General features: G+C 45.1%; 1 protein-coding gene across 1 annotated transcript in view; it reads right to left on the minus strand.

Moving 5' to 3' along the window:
• Positions 1-967: 967 nt before the first annotated feature.
• Positions 968-22,624, minus strand: part of LOC306810656 (ATP-binding cassette sub-family A member 10-like) — a 28,121-nt gene continuing 6,464 nt past the window's right edge. Inside the window, exons 9-39 of the mRNA XM_079323481.1 lie at positions 21,831-21,978; positions 21,150-21,321; positions 20,583-20,641; positions 20,054-20,164; positions 19,798-19,973; positions 19,392-19,511; positions 18,712-18,850; positions 18,507-18,597; positions 18,104-18,243; positions 17,539-17,658; positions 16,421-16,613; positions 14,264-14,430; positions 13,424-13,551; positions 12,926-13,063; positions 11,582-11,695; positions 11,060-11,230; positions 10,602-10,712; positions 9,860-9,988; positions 9,267-9,335; positions 8,796-8,887; positions 8,251-8,371; positions 7,822-7,939; positions 7,223-7,314; positions 6,694-6,866; positions 4,447-4,522; positions 4,147-4,241; positions 3,585-3,704; positions 2,669-2,809; positions 2,082-2,161; positions 1,947-2,002; positions 968-1,476 (exon numbers count right to left, since the gene is read on the minus strand). Coding sequence (XP_079179607.1) covers positions 1,378-1,476; positions 1,947-2,002; positions 2,082-2,161; positions 2,669-2,809; positions 3,585-3,704; positions 4,147-4,241; positions 4,447-4,522; positions 6,694-6,866; positions 7,223-7,314; positions 7,822-7,939; positions 8,251-8,371; positions 8,796-8,887; positions 9,267-9,335; positions 9,860-9,988; positions 10,602-10,712; positions 11,060-11,230; positions 11,582-11,695; positions 12,926-13,063; positions 13,424-13,551; positions 14,264-14,430; positions 16,421-16,613; positions 17,539-17,658; positions 18,104-18,243; positions 18,507-18,597; positions 18,712-18,850; positions 19,392-19,511; positions 19,798-19,973; positions 20,054-20,164; positions 20,583-20,641; positions 21,150-21,321; positions 21,831-21,978 — 3,759 coding nt within the window. The 3' untranslated portion in view covers positions 968-1,377. The remainder of the gene's footprint in view (positions 1,477-1,946; positions 2,003-2,081; positions 2,162-2,668; positions 2,810-3,584; positions 3,705-4,146; positions 4,242-4,446; positions 4,523-6,693; positions 6,867-7,222; positions 7,315-7,821; positions 7,940-8,250; positions 8,372-8,795; positions 8,888-9,266; positions 9,336-9,859; positions 9,989-10,601; positions 10,713-11,059; positions 11,231-11,581; positions 11,696-12,925; positions 13,064-13,423; positions 13,552-14,263; positions 14,431-16,420; positions 16,614-17,538; positions 17,659-18,103; positions 18,244-18,506; positions 18,598-18,711; positions 18,851-19,391; positions 19,512-19,797; positions 19,974-20,053; positions 20,165-20,582; positions 20,642-21,149; positions 21,322-21,830; positions 21,979-22,624) is intronic.

The following is a 22,624-nucleotide window of genomic DNA, read 5'->3' on the forward strand; positions in this document are numbered from 1 at the left end:
GGGCAGAGCAGAGGGGAGCCAGTGGATTCCACAGACCCACTCAAAGCCCCATCACCAGCAGCATCTGCAGAGGCACAAACCACAATGTGCTGAGGAAAAAAAATTCCAACAGCAAGGGATGATATAAATGGTATTTATCTCTGGAGGACTGTGGCTTGAGTTCTCCACTGCTACTGATACCCCCAGAGCATCAAATAAAACCCTGCCCTTCCAGAGAATCTCCATTTCCCAGAGCTGAGTGTGTGAAGAGGTGGCACAAAGGTTTGGTGACTTCACCTGCCCATTTCTCAGGGGTGCAGAGCAGAAGGGAGCTGTTGTGCAAGCAGGAGGGGAACAACCAGGGTGGCTCTAAAGATGTGTCCTCCAACTGCCAAAATATGGTTTGCAGCTGAGTGTGGGACGTGCATGAGTAGTGATTGCAACACAGCCACCACTGGGACTGTGTGGAGAGAACTGAGTATCTTTTGTGAGAGCTTTAACCTTTGCAAATGAGCTGGGCACAGGGATAAAAGGAGGGAAGTCATGAATAGTTTGTGTTGGAAGGGACCATTAAAGGTCATCCAATCCAACCCCTCTGCAGTGAGCAGGGTCACTTTGAACTAGACCAGGTTATTCCAAACCAAATCCAACCTGGCTTTGAGTATTTCCAGGGATGGGGCAGCCACAGCTTCTCTGGGATTCCTGTGCCAGGGCCTCACCTCCCTCTCAGGGAAGGATTTTCCCCCAATATCCAGTCTAAACCTGCTCTCTGCCAGTTTGAAACCATTCCCCTTGCCCTTGTAAAAATCCCCTCTCCAGCTCTCTTTAGCTACTGGAAGGGGCTCTTAGGAATCCCTGGAACCTTCTCTTCTCCACCTGGGTGGTTTCCAGGGGAAGGGCTGACAACTTGCCCCAGAGTGGAGAGAGCTGGAGCTGTTCCTGAGGGTCCCCAGCAATGATGACAGATGAGGATGGAACTGCAATTCCTATAAACACGTTTATTGGAAGGGTATAAAGACAGAGTGCAAATTCCAGTAAGAACACCTTGTAGGCACATAGACATTGGTGGGACAGGAACCCAGGAGGTGGCAGTATATCCAGATTCCCAGATGCACCCAGATCCAGAGAGATTTGACCTCCACAGATGGATTAGGACCCTTCTTTCTGCAAAGCTTTCTATTCTTCTGCTTCATCCTGCCTGGCTTAGAGCTCTCACCAGAGCAGGCACTGTTTTACCAAGCAGCCTTTGGAAGGGCAGCTTGGAGCAGGGCTGGGACCCTGCAGAGTGCAGGAGGAGCATCTGCATCAGAGAGGAGCCTGTTCCCCTCGCCCTGGTGCTCTGGGAGTGGCAGTAAATGTGTGCAGTTTGGTTAATATGAGCACTGCAGAAATGAGCATTTAACAGTCCTCCTGCTGCAGCTGTTTCCAGTCAAAAGTCCCATCCAAAGTTGGATCAAAATTATCCTTTTCCTGCTCTCGGGAGAGCTCCAGAAACACCTGGAAGGGGCAAGATAATGCTTGGGTTATTTCTCTGTGATGCTCCTTTGCAGGAGGCACAGCTCTGCAGCCCTGGGAGAGGGGTGGAGAGGCTTTTTTGGGAGCAGGAGCTGAGCCCCCTGTGCTCTCTGGAGACACCAGACAGCATCACCTGCCTGGAGGTATTTCCATACAGGTTTTCCCCACCAATGGATTGACTTAAATAATCTGCTGTTTCCATGCTTAGGTGTGCTGTGTGCTTTTCTCAGCCAAGTGGGGTCTGGGACATCATCCAGACTTGTTCCCACCAGGCAAAATCCCAGCAGTAAAAACCCCAAACCATTTCCCACCCCTTTACCAGTAGAGAACCCCTCACCCACCACCCTCAGGCAGTTTTTTGGTGGAACTGCCTTTTGCCACTGCACCAGCTGGTTTTGGCTGAAGGTTTTGTCCCTGCTCCTGCCTTCACAGCACAAATCAAAATCACCTGCCTGAGTCAGAGTGTTCAAGGAGAAGCTGTACTCCTCGAGGCTGCAGCTTTGCTTGGCTGTGGAGAAATGGGAAGGGGGTTGAAATGGAGCAGTTGCTGTTCTGCCTTTCCAAAATTCAGCTGGCTTTGCTCTTACCTTCCTCTAGCTTGGAGAAGGACTGAGACAGGGGCAGTGCATCTTTCATTGGGACCTTGTAGACAAGCAAACAGGAGAACCTTGAGGAAACAGAAGAAAAGGTGATTCCTGCCCTGTGTTGAGTTCTGGGGTCGAATCTTTATGGATGTATTGGTGTCCTGCTGCTGGGATCACAGGAGGGCTGGATGTGGTGGCATGATGGAATCAGATCCCCCTTAGGGACCCCTCTCCAGCTGAGACCCTGTGCCTGGCCAACACACCAGGTGTGTTTTCAGGGATGAGGCAGTGTTGAAACCACTCCTCATCCCATATTTTATACATCACACCAGGTGTGTTTTCAGGGATGAGGCAGTGTTGAAACCACTCCTCATCCCATATTTTATATATCACACCAGGTGTGTTTTCAGGGATGAGGCAGTGTTGAAACCACTCCTCATCCCATATTTTATACATCACACCAGGTGTGTTTTCAGGCATGGGGCAGTGCACAAACCACTCCTCATCCCATATTTTATACATCACACCAGGTGTGTTTTCAGGCATGGGGCAGTGCACAAACCACTCCTCATCCCATATTTCACAGTTACCTCTCCTGGCGGGCTGCACCTGGGAAAATCTTCAGAATCTCAGCGTGCAGAGCATCAGTGCTCTCTGCATCCTTGACCTTGATTTCCAGGAGATATCCTTTGCCAAACTTGTTCTTCAGGTACTGGATGGAGCCAATGCACCTGCAGGGCAGGGAGGAACAGTGAAATCATTGTCACCTCTTGTGAGGTTCTCTGACCTCTGGTGCTTTAAGGCACCAACTCTGGAGCTCTTGGCTCCTGTTTCATTGGGTTATCTTAAATAAGCAAAGCAGCTAATGGTTTAAAAGGTTATTTATTACAAAGCACATCTTATTGCAAAGCACATCAGTCTCAAAAGGCAATGGCAGAAGCAGTGGCAATAAGCTAGAAGCCAGAATTGCTAAAAGCACCAACTCTTCCCAATACAAACTCTTACATAGGATTTTTCCAACAAGCTGAGACACAAACTCAGACCACCACTCCTTAATCTATTAGAATTCTAGTTTCTTAGCACACCAGGTTATGTATAGAACTACACACACAATCTATCTTGTTCTATCTAAGAAATGTAAGCAATATTCTCACTATAACTCTATTATGTCTGTCCTGTCTACAACTGTGGTCCTGGAGCCTCTACTGAAGATATCAATGTTTTTCAACCTTCACTAGAACTCACTCTGCTGCTCTGGCATTTGAAACCTTTCACTTACTAAAAGCATTAGAGCTCACCCTAAAACTTACTAACTACTACTTTGTGTGAGTGGCTTAATGTACTTCAATCATCCAAAGGCTTTAATTCTACCCTTGCACTCTGATTTCTCTCTGAAGAATTCAGAGACTCACTGACTCCAACACTTCCTGATTAGGAAACCATGGCACTCTTGGTGGAAGCCTTGGGGTGGAGGAGCAGCCTGGATCAGCTGGGGCTGTCACCCACCGGAGCTGCCCGGACACCAGGATGGCCACACGGTCACACACGGCCTCTGCCTCCTCCATGGAGTGTGTGGTCAGGATGGCTCCTGACTCCTTGGCTCTCAGGGCATCCCGGATTGCTTTCCTGAGTGATCAGAGTGGAAAAAATATTAAAAAAAAATAAAATATCTAGAAATGTCAGACATTGTTCTTATATTCATCCAAATGTCTTTCCCCTGAAATTAGAATAAAATTTTCATGTGCTGTAATTTCAGATTAATGAGCATGTGGTAATGCTTTGAAATAATGACAAAAATACTTTTGGCTCGAGTCTCTTTCTGAATTCTCCCAAATCCCATTCAGGATTGTCCGAAACCTTGCAAAAATAATGAAGGCAAAATAGTTTTTCTCTCTCCTTGCCCATCCCTGAGTGAGAGAGAGACAAGAAACACATTTTCCAACAGAACCATTGCAACGTGAGGCACAGCACTGCCTGTGGATGGGGTAAAACCCTTCTCAGGTAAATCCCAACATAATCCTTTTTCTTCCCAGCCCTCCCCCAGGGTGGTGGCCCCTTTGCTGCTCACCAGACACGGCGCTGCCCGTTGGGATCCATTCCAGTGCAGGGCTCATCCAGGAGCAGCACGGAGGGATTCCCCAGCATGGACAGTGCCACACACAGCTGTGACACAGAGAAGGGCTCAGCAAAGCTCCTGCACACACAGCTGTGTCCACACACAGCTCCTCATTTATGGGAAATGCAGGTTGGGGAAAGGCTTCACCACCCCACCCAACGTGAGGCTCAGGTTGGTCACTCCACTCAGGCAGGAGAGTTTTAATTAGAGCTTGAGCATCATAGTGCCCATCAGAGGTGATCCAAAACACACCTTTCTGGTTATCCCAGCAGGTAGTTTTCTGACTTTTTTGTTTAAGTAGTCTTGAAGCTGCAGAGCAATCACAATTCTGCAGGGAAAAATTAAAATAGAACATTTTTATTATTCCAAATCAATGCTCTCACCAAGGGTTCCCAAAATGACAAGAAAAAGGAACTTTTTTCCCCTTGCTCTTGACTCCTGCTTGTGTTCATTAAACATTTATTGTGTTATTAAAATGTAAGTGACTGTTTGAAGCAGAGTGCACTGAATAAGCCACAAGCTCTTTTGTAAACCCACCATCAGTATCAACAGCATTAGGAATCCATCCCCTCCCTGCCAGTGTCAGCTAAGCACCCTTTTCTGTGGTGCCAAACTCTAACATCAGAAACTGCAGAAAAGTTGCCTGAAGACAACATTCTTAAAAGGGCATTAGTGGCAAATTTATCCCCACCAAAGCCACTTAGGAAAATCAGAGGTTTTCTTAACGCTCACTTAATCACAGCACTGAGCTCAAAAGCACTTCTGCAGCTGATCTCCTGATTTCCTTGCAAGGTTTTCTCTGTGAATTCTGACTCTCTGGTGCCATCCCCATGGCTGGGGGGTGGGACCATCTCTAAGAGTCAGTCCAAAGTTTCTTTGATCTGCCTCACGACCATCAGCAGAGACTGAGACCCTGGACCCACCACTGGCTCTGGAGCTGAGCTCTGGCCTGGCCCAGGTGGGTGCTGGCCCAGGGTGTCTGTAGCTGTGCCTGGTGCTACCATGGTACAAGCAGGGCACTGGTTATAGTGCCCTGTTCCAGCTCCTGCTTCATGGAGTGACAATCTCCACATACAGCAGTTCATAAATCTCCCCACCTTTTGGGCAGAGGCCACTCACTTTGGAAAAGGACTATAAGAAGTGACTTTCCTAAAGAGACTCTGAGATCTCTTTCTCCCCGACAGATTGAAGATGTGTCTATCAGCGGATGAACACGAGGATGCTCCTGTCTGTTGGTAGCTACATCCCATCCTCTCTCTCTCTCTCCCTTTTACTTTGTTCCTTTACCTCTCTCTCTCTTTATCACAAAACTGAATTGTTACACCCAATAAACTGCATTGTTGCTTTCTGCTGAACAAACCTGAGGCTCTTGCCTTTTGTCTTTTGCACCCTGGGGTCGAATGAACCATCACGACTCCCGCTGGGGTTGAGGGGATCATGACCCCATCCCATCCCCTGTGTGCTCTGTGACCCCATCCCATCCCCTGTGTGCTGTGTGACCCCATCCCCGCCCCTGTGTGCTGTGTGACCCCATCCCAGCCCCTGTGTGCTGTATGACCCCATCCCATCCCCTGTGTGCTGTGAGACCCCATCCCAGCCCCCTGTGTGCTCTGTGACCCCATCCCATTCCCTATGTGCTGTGAGACCCCATCCCCTGTGTGCTCTGTGACCCCATCCCAGCCCCCTGTGTGCTCTGTGACCCCATCCCAGCCCCCTGTGTGCTCTGTGACCCCATGCCATCCCCTGTGTGCTCTGTGACCCCATCCCAGCCCCCTGTGTGCTGTGTGACCCCATCCCATCCCCTGTGTGCTGTGTGACCCCATCCCATCCCCTGTGTGCTGTGAGACCCCATCCCATCCCCTGTGTGCTCTGTGACCCCATCCCAGCCCCCTGTGTGCTCTGTGACCCCATCCCATCCCCTGTGTGCTGTGAGACCCCATCCCATCCCCTGTGTGCTCTGTGACCCCATCCCATCCCCTGTGTGCTCTGTGACCCCATCCCATCCCCTGTGTGCTCTGTGACCCCATCCCAGCCCCTGTGTGCTCTGTGACCCCATCCCAGCCCCCTGTGTGCTCTGTGACCCCATCCCATCCCCTGTGTGCTCTGTGACCCCATCCCAGCCCCTGTGTGCTCTGTGACCCCATCCCAGCCCCTGTGTGCTGTGTGACCCCATCCCCTGTGTGCTGTGTGACCCCATTCCATCCCCTGTGTGCTCTGTGACCCCATCCCAGCCCCCTGTGTGCTGTGTGACCCCATCCCAGCCCCTGTGTGCTCTGTGACCCCATCCCCTGTGTGCTGTGTGACCCCATTCCATCCCCTGTGTGCTCTGTGACCCCATCCCATCCCCTGTGTGCTCTGTGACCCCATCCCATCCCCTGTGTGCTCTGTGACCCCATCCCATCCCCTGTGTGCTGTGTGACCCCATCCCAGCCCCTGTGTGCTCTGTGACCCCATCCCAGCCCCTGTGTGCTGTGTGACCCCATCCCAGCCCCTGTGTACCTGTGCACAGCATCAGCTGTGTCCTCCTGGCGCAGCCCCTTGATGGCTGCATAGAGCCTCAGGTGCTGCTGTGGGGTCAGGTCCAGCCACAGGGGGTTCTCCTGGGGGCAGTACCCCAGGAATGCAGGAGCCTGCTCCTGGGAGCCTCCTCCATCTCCCCTCTTCATCAGCACCTGCACAACAGAATGGGTTTGGTTCGGATTGTGGGGTTTAGGTAAGGAAATCCACAGGGAGGGAGTGATTTCACACTGTTCTTAAATATAAACATAGCAACTAGAGCAGATTTGGCAATTAAATATGGCAATTAGGGCAGATGCAACAGCTTAGGAAAATTAGAAGTCACCATCATCATCATGATCATCTTATTAATACATTATTTAATTTAATAGCAGGATGAACTCGATTAAAACCCCGATCACTAATAAAGCTCTGACAAAAACTGCAGCCTTGATAAAAACGATAGCTTAGCCTAGGTGCAAGGTTTGGATTTTTGCCATGGATCCATCCCTTGTCCCCAGGTGTCTCCTACCTGCCCAGCAGTCAGGGCTGTCTCTCCAGTGATCATTTTGATAGCTGTGCTTTTCCCTGCTCCGTTGGGCCCCAGAAGTCCCAACACTTCTCCTGCAAGCAATACACAGAATTTCTTAGGATTGTTCCCCAGTCAAGAAATATATCATGCACAGTCCCACAAAAGAAAAAAAAATAGAAAAGGCAGCTTAGTAATATCAAAGGTCATATAAAATAAATAGTTTTATTGTATAAAATACATGCTCAGAGAACCCATAAGATTTCCACTTAAACTGATGCTGTGAATTACTCCCAGGAGCCACTGCTAAAGTAGTCCCCTCTCCCCAGGATCTTTATCTTTATTTTATCTTTATTTTATCTTTATTTTATCTTTATTTTATCTTTATTTTATCTTTATTTTATCTTTATTTTATCTTTATTTTAGATAATGGACAGTCACAGATCATTAATAGGAGGCACCATTAACACATCAAGCCCAGACTAAACATGCTTTAACAACAGATTAGATTTGACTTTTCTATCCTTGCTTAGGCAACTTGGAATGTGCAGGGAATTAACTGGGGGCTCAAACAGGTCTGGAAGGGCAGTCCCAGTTCTCACCTTTTTTAACACAGAAGGAAAGGTTTTTGGTGGCTGTTTTCTTCTTCTTCTTAAAAAATGAGCCAGCTTGCTTTATTTCATAATCCTTGCACAGATTGTTGACTATAATGACTGATTTCTGAAAGTGAGGAGGAAGAAGCAAGATTAATTTATAATCTTGGACAGCATGAATCCTTCAGTTATATTTTTCTTTTAAAAAGGCAGAAAACCTTCTGAAGATCTTTGTTTTATAGTTCACCAGGTATATGAGGTGCAACAGGAAACTTTATTGTCCAGGTTCCTCTCAAAAGCTTTCTTCTCCTGATGAAATTCCCACTTTTGGGATTTTGATTTTCCCAAGGAGAACAACACAGCCAGAGCACTGACCTGCACTGGTTTGTGTTTTTTCAGGTAGAAAATCAAGCAAAGCAAGGACAGAACTCAGGGTACCTCCTCCTGCCTTGGAGCCACCACAGCATTTCTCACTGCTTCCCTCTCAGCTCTGACATCTTCATCTTCCTCCTCGAGCACCTTGGGGGGCTGCTGGCCACTTTCTCTTCTTGGGGAAATCCTGAAATCCAACCAGATTTAGCTTAGGATTTTGTTCTTTACCTTTGTTCTCCACCAGTGTATTTTGGATAGACCAAGAGCGAATTTCCCTGGGATTGAATTTATACTATATTTATAATGATTACTATTAATATTATTGTTATTGTAGGGGATGATGACGATAATGATGACATTTATAATCTTTGTTTTATACCAAAAAAAGAAGTTGGTACATCCCACAGCACAGGCTACATCCTGTGGAGGCACTAAATAACTTAAAAAGCTGTTTTATATTATCAAACCACTGAAGTATTTAAGGGGCTATTTAAGTTATAAAAAAACACCAGTTAAAAAAAATATTTAAAAATAGGGATGCAAACACAATTATATTTTCAAGGAGAAGCAGTGGGTAGGAGTTTAGATCTGACATGTGTGTTTATACAAACCTAAATATTGGGTCCCGTCTCAGCACTGCTTTTCCATATTTTAACTCCAAAAAGCGAAGAAGAAGGATGAACACCACAGAATGGATGTAAGGCTGAAAAACAGATTGTCACATTAACAGCCTTGCCCTGCCTCCCACCAGAGCTGGCACTGAGGTGGTGGCAGTGCTAAAAAGCACCTGGGGCAAACAGAAATAGTGGAAATGGAGCCCATTAGCATTGAAATTCAGGGTAACCAACCCTGCAGGAAGCACTAAGGGCAGAAAAACCCCAATTAATCAAATAACACGACAGCATGAGGTGATCCGAGCTCATTTTCATTTTGCTTTCCCCATTTCAAAGGTGTGAAATTGTTTTAGCACAACGGGTAAAGTGTCATCCAGACCCAGCCAGATCCTCCTGCTTCCTCACAGCTGAGGAGGGGTTTTAGGAGACACACATTCCTAAACAAAGCAATGTTAAATGTTTTCTTACTGCAAAGGCAGCAAACGTGAAATGAATGCCTGAGACCACAGCAAATCTCTCATCATCCTCCAGGAAAATCTGTAACAATGAAAAAATAAACCATTCAAAGAAGATGTGTAATTCTTTAGCACCATTCTGGTTAATGAAGTAACATCCAAAAATGCTTTGAAAATCTGCAAAACTTCTGATTTCCCTCAAACATTCAGAAAATCCCACCTAGGATGAGCCTTCCCAGACTGCAGCGTGCAGTTGCCCCCAGATGTTGGGGCAGTTACCCCCAGATTTTAGTGCAGTTACCCCCAGATGTTGGGGCAGTTACCCCCAGATTTTAGGGCAGTTACCCCCAGATGTTGGGGCAGTTACCCCCAGATGTTGGAGCAGTTACCCCCAGATTTTAGTGCAGTTACCCCCAGATGTTGGGGCAGTTACTCCCAGATTTTAGTGCAGTTACCCCCAAATTTTAGGGCAGTTACCCCCAGATGTTGGAGCAGCTACTGCCTGACTTTAGGGCAGTTGCCACCAGATTTTGGTGCAGTTACCCCCAGATTTTGGTGCAGTCACCCCCAGATTTTGGTCACTCCTTGCCCTGAACCACCACTCACGTGCAGGCAGAAGAACACTAAATCCATCAGGGGGTACACGGGAACCAGGAGGGAAAAAACGTAGAAGGAGATGTTGAAGTAGTCCAGGTAATTGATGAGCCTCTCGATTAAAAAAGTAATAAAGCACACCTGAAAATAAAACAAGAGAGGAATTCAGCTGATGGGAAGGGTTACTCACTGCTCGTTAAAACTCTGTGAGTCTAGTTCTGCCGTTCCCTGTTGAATTTATAAAAACTGACAAAAATAATGAGAAAGGTGAGAGGCAAGGAGGGCTCAGGAGATCCTCAGCTGTCTCTGCCTGAGGATTTGCTGCTGCTTTGGGCCAGCTGGGGACACTTCTTCCCAGGGACAGGGCTGCTTCAGGCAGAAAAATCAAACATGGGATCCCATCTTGTTCATTCCCCCATCCCAATCCATGCCAATAATCCACTTTTTTCCAGGCCAGGCCTGGATGATTAGTGTCTAGCCTGATGGCTCCTGTCTCAACACTTGACATCTCCTGGATGTGGGGTGTCAAGCAGAGTGATAAATTCATTTTTTGCCTCCATTCCTGCACCAGTTCAGGTTAGAACCAGGTAGGATTGTGGCAGCAGAAGACAGCGACACAAATTTAATACAGAATTGGCTGTTATGAAACACACCCAGATTTATTCTCCACATCTCTGCTTGGTGTTTTGGCAGCTAGCTCAAGATCCCAAAATGTCTGTAAACCCAGCTGTGCATTATCCAACCATGTGCTCACCAGTATCAGGATAAGAGACCAAAAATCAGAGTTCCATCCTTTGCGGGAGTTGAAGGAGATCAGGTACACTAAGAGAACGAGGGAAATCCCATAACCCAACATCCCCATGACCTACAGGGAGAAAAGGCTTTTGTTGGAGAAAATGGAGTGAGGTAAACCACCAGAAACTCATCTATAGCCATGGGGAGCAGTGGAAATGTTCACACAGTAAGATCAGGGCATTTAGAAATTACCACAATTTTACTCTGAGGTGCAAAGGAATATATTAAGGCACGATTTATTGCCTTTTATTTCCAGCTGGAGAAACCCAAAGGATAGGAAGTGAAACAAGAAGGTCAGTCAGAAGACCAAGAGTGTTCCAGCACCACCTGTACCCACAGTGTCTCAGCTGCCCCACAAAAAATATTTTCCCCTAAATCCCTTCCAAGCAAACCAGCAAGGACCAGAATGGGACCTACCAGCAAGAAGAAGATGCTGGCACTGCCAGAAACCTCGTTGCTTATGGCAAACTGGAGCCCAAACATGGAGAAGAGCAGGATCCAGCAGAGTGGGATGTCCACCAGTGCCTGGCCACACCAGTAGGCTGAGGGGAAGAGCCCTGAGATCCTGAGCTGGGCACGAGCTCCTGCCTGGAGAGACACAATTTCAAAGGATAATTTATTGCCTGTGCCTGGTTGGCCAACTGCACCCATGGGAATGGCCCCAGGAAATGAAAAGGGAATAAAACCAGTCACCATCATTATTCTGGGGTAAAATTCGACATCTTTTCCTCTTTTTTCCTTTTAATATTCTGTGTTGGTGGCAAAACTTTTCATGGATCAAAACACTCCCACGGTGCCAATCACAGTGCTGGACTCTGTTACCTCAGAGGTGTTTTCCAGCCTAAATGACTCCCTGGCTCTGTACTCACACATCCTTCTAGCAGAGCAGCTCCAGTCCCTTCTGCCCACCCCAAACCTGCTCCATTTCAGGGAATTTACCTTGCAATCCTGCGTGTAGCCCATTGCAAAGTGAGGAGGAAAACCAGGGAATACCAGTAGCATGTAAATGACGTAAAAAGACATAAAATAATCCCAGTATCCTCGATTAAACATCTGGAAACACAAGAAAAAAGCATTTGTGGAAAATGTCTACAATTCATTTCATCATTTATCTTACTGTGTTTCTCATGGATTATATGGCAGTATGAAAAAAAAAAAAAAGAAAAAAAAAACCAAAAAAAAAAAAAAAAAAAAAAAAGGAGGGTTTTGAACCCAAATTTTGGAAGGTTTTCCCAAACCAGAGCCATGCAAAGTGTTTGCTGCTGAGGAGAGATGGGGCATGCAGGTCCCACTCCTCCATCCCAGGTTTGTGGGGAGCTCTCTCTTCCACCAACTGATGAGCCAAAGATTGAATAATGTGGTGGAGAAAATAAAGAACCTCTTGGAGAAACCCTCCCAGCCCTTGAAGCAGCTCTTGAGACCCACATAGCAAAAATCAGATTTGTTTTTCCTGGAGTCAAACGTGGTGGCTCCAGAGGCACCGTGGAGAAAGGTGGATTTACACGTTCAGACAGCCCTACAAAGACTTCTCATTAAAACCTGATTAATTAGTGAGACTATGTTGGGAAGGATAAGGAGTTGACAGGAAGGTCTCACAGATATTTATGTATAACAGAAAGATTTTTGAATGTAGAATCTGTAAAAGGTATAGAGATGATAGCAAGTTTTGTTGTAGAAGAAAAGAATTGCTGAGCGTGTTTTACTAGGTAACTGAGAAAGCAAAGTGAGTTGGAAGGGACTTTAATGACTCTGAGCAAAGGATAGATCCACCTCAAACAAAAGATCCCAGCAAAAGCAAAAAGATTTTCACAAACAAAAATGCCATGTTACAAGTAGAGAAAAGATCTCAAAATTTTCCACAGCAAGAAAACTGAAAAACAACTTCTAGCTTGAACTGTAACACACTAACCTTTTGTGATTGGAAAATCATAATATGAATATGGTGATGTTAGTAATGATGGGCTGAAGGGAATAGGAAATGTATTGATTGGGTGGCATGCTTTAAGATGCTCTATAATAAAAAATATTTAATGTATTGTAACCAGAATTAGAGGAAGCTTTCAGACAAACCCACAGCTGGGACTGAAAAGGTTCTGTCACCCACCGCCCGTGAATTGCTGCATCCCTTGAATACAATAAACAGCATTTTAAATAATAAATAAATTGCTGCATCATTTGGATACAAGAAACTGCACTTTAAAGAGCCTGCCTGGAGCTCCCATCCCTCATTTTAGGCTCTTACAGACCTTAAGTGGTTTTCTGGTCCCTTCTGGCTTCACTTACAGAGAAGAAGGGGTGGCTCCAGACCTGGATGTGCTCGGTGGAGTTGAAGGTTCTCAGCAGGGCATTGCTGATGATGTTCACCAGCACTGGGAAGCAGTTGATGGCCTCCAAGTGGCACAGCACCGTGAACCTGTAGCTCTTCACAAAAACAGGAAAAACAGGGTAAGGACTCCTGGTTTTCCCATCTGCAGGGAAAGGAGCACACCAGGGAAATCCAGGCCTGAAATAGCTTTGCTTATCCCTTGTTTGCTAAAAAACCCAAATTATGAAGTGTTGGAAGTCCATATTGCTGTGCTAAAAATGTGCATTTTGGGGTGGAAGGTTGGGAAGATAAGGTCTCCTCTAGCATGGACTTCACTGCTCAAAACACTTCCTAATTTTCATACCTGTGGCACAAAAAGGCAATGGGGCTATCCCAGAGGGAGAGCTGATGGAGGCACCTTTCTTAATTATTCAATTGTTGTGAGGAAATTGGAGGGAGATTTAAAAAATCCTCACCTGACCTTTGCGGGACACTTTTATAGCCCCATTGTGTTGGAGTTCCTTGGTGATATTTTCCTCCTTTGCCATTTCCACTGTAAGATCCTGGCTCTGCAGCATGTGGATGAAGTCATCAATGCCTGTGCCTGGCGTGAGGACCAAAAAGAGAGGAATTAAAACACTGGGAAACAAAAGAGTCTTTGATGATTTGATTTTTGTTTTTATTTTTAAATCCATGACCACCAAATGAAAACACAGGAAATGTAATAACTGTGGGCATCAGCCAGCACGTGTGCGCTGGATCATTGCACGTTAGTTTTTGGGAAGTGAACAGATTTCAGTCTGAATTTTTGCATTGTTGTTTTTTTCCCCCCTAGCCTTTTCTGAAGTGCTACAAAATGAATTTTCCTTTGGGACCATATGATGAAGATACCAGTATCATTCTCTGGCTAAAAAAAATCAAATATCATCCACTCATGGGAATATTGAAGGTGAAACTCTGGAAGCAACTCATTAATTTGACTCAGCATGGAGTGTGGCACCTGCTTTGAAAATCCCAAACTCTGAAATTGCAGGATGGAGATCTGGATTTGTGGCAGGGAGAGAATTCTGTCCCCATCTTATCTCAGCTGCTCTGGTACCCCTTTGCACATCTCTCATCAGGATCTCACCAGCAGGTTTCCCTCATCACCCTTTAAAGACAAACCCTTCCCTCCTCCCTCATTAAAATTTTAGCCTCATTAAATAAAAACCTTCACCCCCCTTGGATCCTCTACATCTCACCCATCTGCTCTGCCCTGTGCTTTCCTTTGGAGCAGCAGCAGCTCAGACCTGGGAAGGAGAAGCTCCTTCCCTCACCTGTGTGGTTGTAGACCAGGAGGGTGGTGGTGTTCAGGTAGGATCTCCTCCCCAGGGGCAAGAAGTAGCGATCAGGAGAGAGCTGCCAGGCACTCACACTCTGCCAGCCAGCCAGCACACACAGCTGCAACACCAGGGGAAGCAGAAAAACCGCGTAGAGCAGCAGGCTGTGTTAGGAAAGAGATGAATAAACACTCTGAGGAGAGGAGCTCAGCAGAAACGCGTCCAGAATGAGTTTGTGTGTTGGAAATGGTGGGGGATACTCAGATTGCCCGATGCTCTGTTAAAAACTTCTAGGAATTTTCATAGAATCACAGAATGTCCTGACTTGGAAGGGATCCACAATGATCATGGATCCAAAGTGTGGCCTTTACACCTCGACAGTCCCACCCTGTGCATCCCTGGCAGTGCTGTCCCAACTCTCCTGGAGCTCTGGCACCCTCGGGGCCATGCCCTTTCCTGGGGAGCCTGGCAGTGACCAGCACTAAAGAAATTAGAAAAAAATTCCTAAAATCCAACCTGGCACAGCTCCATTCATTCCCTCACTATCACTGATGACCAGAGAGAATTTTATTTCCAGAAGACTCAAACCTTGATCATTCACCAAATGATTCAAAATGTAGCAGGGAGAGAACCTCAGACTGCTCAACTATTTGTAGCCATGGAATGCGTTTCAGACTTCTACTAGAAACAGGGTTTTCATAAATCAGCATCTTCTAAACATTTTAGAGCTATAAAATGTTTTTCAGACTTCCTTTAGATACGAGTTTTTCATAAATCAGCATCTTCCTCTAGTTCCTTGTGCCCTACCAGGAAACTCCAGTTTGAACACTAGTGGGGCCAAATGAGTTCAAATACTGGCAACATGAAAGACATTAAAAAAAAAAAAAAAAAAAAAAAAGCAGAGGAAGCCTGAAAGTACTCTCTGTACACACTGACTTATTTTAAAACTTCCTCCACTTGATATAAGAGTAATTCTAAATTATTCTTTTATTTGGAAAGAAAAGGGGATTCTCTTGCATAAATTAGTCAGCATAGAAATGAAAATGCACAAAAGGGAGATTTTATGTTACTGGCACTGGAAAGGAAACATCTTTCCCCTCCTCTGAGTGCAGACAACCAAGACCATTCCTAGCGAAATCAAGCATCAATTAATCACAACTCACTGAAACAGGGCTGCAGAAATTGCTATCCCCTTTGGTGTGACCGAGAGCAGAGCTCCAGGAGAGAACCTTTGGTAGTTTGTCTTAGGTGGAGATGTGTATTCTATCACCATCTGTTGGAGCTGGGTGTGGCAGTGATCTTTATCTCTGTGGCACACATTATCTGCTAATGGGCCATCTTTAAACCAGCTGGGCAATCATCTTATCTTTCCCATGACCCACCCTTCATCCAGAAGGTATCACCTGTTAATGGGCCATTGTTTAAAACTGGGTGTGGCAGTGATTCTTACCCCTGTGGGAGATATCTCCTGTTAATGGGCCATTGTTTTAAACTGGGTGTGGCAGTGACCCTGATCTCCTGGCACACATTCTCTGCTAATGGGCCATCTTTAAACCAGCTGGGCAATCATCTTTATCTTCCCACAGCCCATCCTCCCTCCAGGAGATATCTCCTGTTCATGGCCAGTGAGTCCCAGTGCATGACTGATAAAATTCCATCATCCCACTGGGAGATGCTCCAGCCAGGGGAGGAGCCAAGCCTTTCCTACCCAGATAAAAACTGAGATTTGGACACCAAGGAACCTTCTTTCCACTGGATCCCAGAGGAAAACCAGACCCTTCCACATCATCCCTGGACCTTCAGAGGAAACTGCACCTTCTGCAGGAGCACTGTTCCAGCTGAGCCACATCTGCCACTGCAGGAGGATGCAGCACCATGGAATGGGACTGCTGCCACCACCCTGACTGACTGACGGGTGTCAGCTTGGATTCTGACTCTGGCAGGGTTTGTGATTGTTCTGTGTAATACTGCATTTCTATTTTAATTTTCCTAGTAAAGAATTGCTAATCGTAATTCCCATATCTTTGACTGAGAACCCCTTAATTTCAAAGTTATAATAATAATTTGGAGGGAGGGGGTTTCCATTCTCCATTTCAAAGAACATCTCCTGCCTTTCTTGGCAGACACCTGTCTTTCAAACCAGGACATACTTACATGGCGCGGAGGTTCTTCACCGAGCTCTTGAGCTGCAGGAAGTGCACCCGTGCCATGGCAGAGCTCTGCTGCCTCCAGAGAGCCAGCTCCTGGCTCAGGGTTGTGCTGGTGTCTGTGAGCAGCTGCGAGCATGGCCGTGCCTCCTCAGGGATCCCTGCTGATGCTCCCCACTCCTCTCCAGGGATGGGATCATCTAGGGGGGATATTGGGACACCTGAGCACATCCAGACAGGGCAACGAGGCTGGTGAGGGGTTTGGAACACAAACCCTGTGAGGAAGGGCTGAGGGAGTTTGGGGCATTCGGCCTGGAGAAAAGGAGACTCAGGGGTGACATTGTCACTCTGTGACTCCCTGAAAGGTGTTTGTGCTCAGGTGGGGTTGGTCTCTTTCTCCAGGCAGCACTGACAGAACCAGAGCACGCAGCCTCAAGATGTGCCAAGGGCCTCAGTCCAATGGGTTGGATATTAGGAAAGAGTTTTTCGTGGAAAGTGTGATAAAGTACTGGGATGGTCTGTGGATGCTGGGGAGAGTCAGGGAAAACAACAATTTGAGTTTTCCCAAGCTACTCGTAGGAAAACAGAAGGGAAATAATTAATAACAAAGTTTAACACCTGGTGTTATTGACAAGAGAAGTGCATGAGGAACGTGATATTTTGGTAAAAGCATGTTTACAAGAGGTGTTGCCTTCCTTGGACCAATGAGCTCAATTCTATCCGTTGGTTCTGCGAACAACTCTATAAAAATGTGATTAATTCTGCAAGAAATCACTACTTCTGCTTTCTGGATGAGGCCTGTGTTGCTGCATTCTTTCAGCACTCCCGAGCCTTACAGAGACAATGGCCTACCCAGTGAGGTGGTGGAGTCACCATCCCTGAATGTGTTAAAAAAGATTGGATGTGACACTCAGTGCCATGGCCTAGTTGAGGTGTTGGGGCATGGGCTGGACTCAATGATCTTGAAGGTCTTTTCCAACCCAAAATTCTGTGAATTCTGTGAATGTGCATGCACGTGCATGTTTAGGTCTAATCCCAGCTCCTAGGCTGGGATTTGTGAAATTTGAACCTTTGGAGGGTATGGCTGAGGAGCTGATGTGTTTGGGTGTGGATTGTGAATTTTACCTTCTGGATTGGCTGTGGCTTCTCCCTCCAGCCTCAGGAACACGTCCTCCAGGGTGGTCATGCTGACTCCATAGTTGATAATTCCCTGCTCAGAGCAGCTTTCGAGGCCACTGAACAGATCTGCAGAACAGAAATAAACAAAGGCCATCCCTCGTGGAAGGTGCTTCCCTGCTCAGCACCAACATTTCAGACTGTTTTCATCCTCTGTGGGATGGTCAGGCTGAAGTGATGGGCATGGGGGGTGAGAAATGGGCACAGAGCAGCACAGGATGTGCGAGGTTTTCTCTTATCTCTCTCTTTCCATGCAACAGAAAGAGAATGAACTCTCAGTAACCCACTTTAGCCTGCAGGGTTTGTCACTGCAGACAGTAGAAAAGCATTTGTTGCACAATTTGATCTGATATGTATGATAAAATTGTGAGGAAAACCCAAACTGCGATGGTTTTGAAGTCCTGATGTGACTCCTCTAAAAAATCTCCCTTTGCATTTCTCCCTCCCCACATTTGGTTATTTTTTTTGTTTTTCCTCTCTCTGGATAATTCTCAATTATTTTCATATACGTTACCTGGGAATTTATTCACATTTTCTAAGGGCAGTTTATATCTCAGTTCATATTGGGTGTGTCCTGAGAAGGTGGCATTGGGAATGTACCCTTTCACCAGGGATGTCAGATTCTCCAGGTCACAGGACTCACTGACATGGATCCTGTTGTGTGGAAAAAAACCACAGACATTTAGGTTTGGAATAAAAACAACCCAAACCCACCCAGACAAACAACACCTACCATTTTATGGATGCATAAAAAGAAAGCTCTGATATTTTTCATTCATTTCCTACTCTGGATTAAGTAACCCTAACCCTGTTTCAGTTAATGGAGCTGGATTTTAATATGGGTAATTTGTTTTGATGACATCTGCTCTAGGGTTTCATTGATTCTTGTGTCCTTTTGTTGGGGGTTAAGGAGATACCTTAAATGATAGCAAATCCCCCATTTTTTCTTCAGGAAGAGAGAAGAGCCAACACACTTCAGCCTCCCGTGCGAGATAAAAGCCTTACGGTCTGCAGAAAGGAAAAGCCAAAGGAATTTCTCCTGTAGAGCAGGCAATGGCATTTTTTGGGGCTTTGTGCTCTGGGGTTACCCCCAGGGATTCTCTGGACTGAACCCATGCTCACCTGCCAGGATATCAGCCTCGTCCATGAACTGGGTGCTGAAGAGGATCGCCCGCCCCGCGCTCTGCTCCCGCAGCAGGCTCCACACCTGGTGCCTGGAGAGGGGATCCAGCCCTGCTGTGGGCTCGTCCAGGAGCAAAACCTGCAGGGAGGAGGGAGTCAGACATCCCTCTCTGCCTGTCTTTGGGGTTTGGTGCTCTGTGGGCAAGAGAGCCAGCGCATCTTTTACACCCAGCTGTTCTGGGGGATGTGAGAGCTCGTGGAACTGCTTCAAAACTCACCTGGCAAGGTGGGTTATTAATTAAAGAAAGAAAGAAATTATGAAATTTATTCATTCTAATTATAAGCACTTCAAAGAAGTCTGAAATCCTAGAGCCAAATATATATCATGTCATTGGATACTGCTGGGAACCAGGAAAAGCAGCTTTGAAGCCTTGGGTTTCTCAACCTGCTAAAGCACAAAAAAATATAACAATGATTAAACACTCACACAATTTCCACACCCTGCAGGTGTTTAATCATTGTTATAATTTCTTGTTCTTGAGCAGGCTAAGAAACTCAAGGCTTCAAAGCTGCTTTTTCCTGGTTCTCAGTGGTATCCAACGACACATCCAGTATTTTAGGTTTTATTTCTATTGGACTGGAATATTCCCAATATTACAGAGCCATGCCTGCTGTTTTACCTGGGGGTTTCCAAGCATGGCTATTCCAATGGATAACTTCCTTTTCTGTCCACCACTCAGTTTTTCAGCTTGAGTGTCTTGAATGTTGCTGATATCCAGCAGTTCCAGAATGTTCTGCACCTAAAACAGCACAAGGACGTCCATTCTCAGTAGCCATTGTCCTTCCATCCTTTATTAGGGTAGATTTATATTTAAATTAGACATCAGAAGGAAATTGTCCCCTGTGAGGGAGGTGAGGCCCTAGTATAGATTCCCAGAGAAACTGTGGCTGGCCCTGGATCCCTGGAAGTGTCCAAGGCCAGGTTGGACAGGACTCGGAGCATCAACTTTCAGAAGATCCAGATCTTTGAGCTCCCCAGTGCAAATCCTTTTGCACCTCTATGGAATGGTGGGAACACAGGCTCACCTCTTGCTCCACCTCTTTGGCCTTGATGCCCTTGATTTCAGCAAAAGTTTTCAGGTTTTCTCTCACTGTCAAGACCTCGAAGTGCAAGTTGAACTGTGGGCAAATCCCCACCAAGCCCCTGATCTCCTCCCTGTCTCCCATTTCAGACAGTTTGTAGTTGTATATGGTGGCAGAGCCTGGGGATAAATGGGATGGGAGGTTGAATTTGATCTTTAGAGATTTTGGATCAAGGCCACCCCATCCCTCCTTGTCCTACCTTCTGAAGGGAAGCTGAGCCCACTGAGCACGTTCAGCAGTGTTGTTTTTCCAGCCCCACTGTGGCCCAGCAAGGCAGTGATCTGACCCTCATAAATGTTTAAAGACAGGCCTAGAACAAAAATAACATCAAGTCTGGGGAGAAATGAGGCTTGAGTTGCCCACATACGCTGTCAAAGGCAAGAGAAGTCAAAAAGTACAAGAATTAAGTGATAATAATCAGCCAAAAGAGCACTGATTGAGTTGGGCAAAGCTGTGCAAACATTTAACTAAAGGCATAAGGAGCTGGTCTGTATTTCGCAGGAAAAACAGAAATGAAAAAAAAATTTAAAAATTAAAATCTTTCTTCTCTTCAGTCATCAAAACCAGCAAATCAGCAAGAACTGAACAAAATAGAGATAAGCCACATCAATTAATATTTGATATAATTTTTCAGGCAATGCAAATGTTTTATTTTTTTTCATTGACTGACTGTTTGCACAATGGTTTTTCCTTGTCTTTAACAGGAATCAATCTCACAGCTTTCATACCTCTTAAAGCTTCTGTCTTCTTGTCCTTTTTCTTATAGGATTTTTTAATATTGTGGAGCCTAAAATGAAGGTAAAGAGGTTATTATTTAGGGATTTCTGCAAAGGCTTTTCCGTGATGCCCTTTTACATTTTTATGGACCTTAAGTTACCATGACAGAAATGGCATGAAAAAAAAAAAAAAAAAGAAGTGTTGGGAAACAAAGCTGAGATTCACTGGTCTGATATTTTTTGTATGAACATCACAACCTGGCACCAAAAATGAGGCACCAAGACTGGCAAAGACAAGGCCAAGCCCATTGCAACAGATGATAGTTTTACAGAAAAGAAAAACAACAAACCAAACAAAACCCCAGTTATTTTTGATATAAATTTGCCTAAATTTCATCATTAGTGACCAGTCTGAATTATTTTTTTATCTCTAATCTTTCTCTGTGAAACGTTTTTATCTCTATTTTTTTCTCTGTGAAAGATTTTAATCCCTAACTTTTCCCTATGAAACAAAATTATTTTCTGATGGAAGGAGTGGGGAGCACAAATCCAGACAAAAGGAATTCCTTCTCTCTTAACCTGATGGCCTCTTTTCCCAGGAATTCGGGGGGAACAGGCTCCACATCATCCCCAAGCTGCTCCTCAGGGTTTGCTGAGGCTCTGGGCACGTCCCTGGTGGAGCCTCTCCTGCTCCTCATCCAGTATGAGCCCTTCAGGCAGAACAGGGGAGGGTCTGGGATCCCATATTTGCCTGCCAGGAAAGCAAAAAGATGTTCTGTCATTAACCAAATGCACAGCCAAGGAAACATCAGAGACTAAACTTTTAGGAGTTTCAAATAAGTCCAAAATTGCTGCTTTTTCCAGTCAAAACCCCCAGGTTTGGAGCAAAGGAGACAAGAAGGTTGTGTTCAGGGTTTATGTAATGAATTCAATTTTTGTGAATGAATAAAAGTATTGTCCTGCATGGTATTCCACTATAATATCATCAATAGAAAGAAAAAAATGTTAAATACTTTGTTGTCATTGGTGTGTGCCAGAAACAGAAAAATCACTCCATGACATAATAAAAAAAAAAAAACAAAAAATTATAAATAAAAAATAAATAAAAAATAAATAAAAAATAAATAATAAATAAATAATAATAATAACATAATTTCTTTTAGTCCACACCTTGTTTTGGTTGAGTCCAAGAAAGGACCAGCCCATTACTTCCTTGATATACCCCCTCAATCCTTGTAAATACAAATAAATCATTCCCACCTGGTAGAATTTTGTCAAAATACAGAGCCAGCAGCATGTACAAGACTGAGTCAAACAGCAGCAGTATGTATGTTGAAAATAAAAAGTGTGCTTCCTCCATAAGGTTGGAAAAGGAGAAACCTATTTGATATTTCTCTAAATGGAAAATCTGAAATCAAAGAGAAAGAAGAATAAATTTCAGGCTGGAAAAATATGCACATGCCATGGATGCAACTCTGTTAACCCAGAAATCATCTGCAGTAGTGACCAACTGTTATTTCCTTTCTAAAGGGTAAGGGAAATTAATTTACTCCATACAAAGATCTTCATTATTTAATCCAGAATTTTCTAGAACAGTCCAGAAACAGAAGGAAAGATCTGAGTTTTAGAGGAGATCAATTCAAAACACCAAATATTGGTATGACAGAGTCACAAAAAACCATGAAACAAGAATATAAGTTTGTAGTTTCAGTAGAAACACATTTTAAGCAAACAAAAATATGTATTATGTAAGCAAAGCAGTATGTTGAGTAAAAGGTTTTAAAGTTTAGCAATAGAACCTGTTATAAAGTTAGTTAGAAATTTAAGACGTATAAATATAAGTTTGTAAAGTGTTACATGATTGGTTAAAAAACGACTTCCTGTGGTAAAACCATGAAAGACAAAGCAATTAATGATGGGTGTAAGACACTAACAAACTCTGCAGAAGTATGTGATTGGCTAAAAAACTAAAATAAAGCATTGTAAGTGAGAATTAGATTGGTTTCTGATGCTATGGCATTGGATCTAACACCTTCAGTGCCTCAGTCTTCCAT

Source organism: Erithacus rubecula (genome assembly GCF_903797595.1).
Source record: "Erithacus rubecula genome assembly, chromosome: 20".
Classification (NCBI taxonomy): domain Eukaryota; kingdom Metazoa; phylum Chordata; class Aves; order Passeriformes; family Muscicapidae; genus Erithacus; species Erithacus rubecula.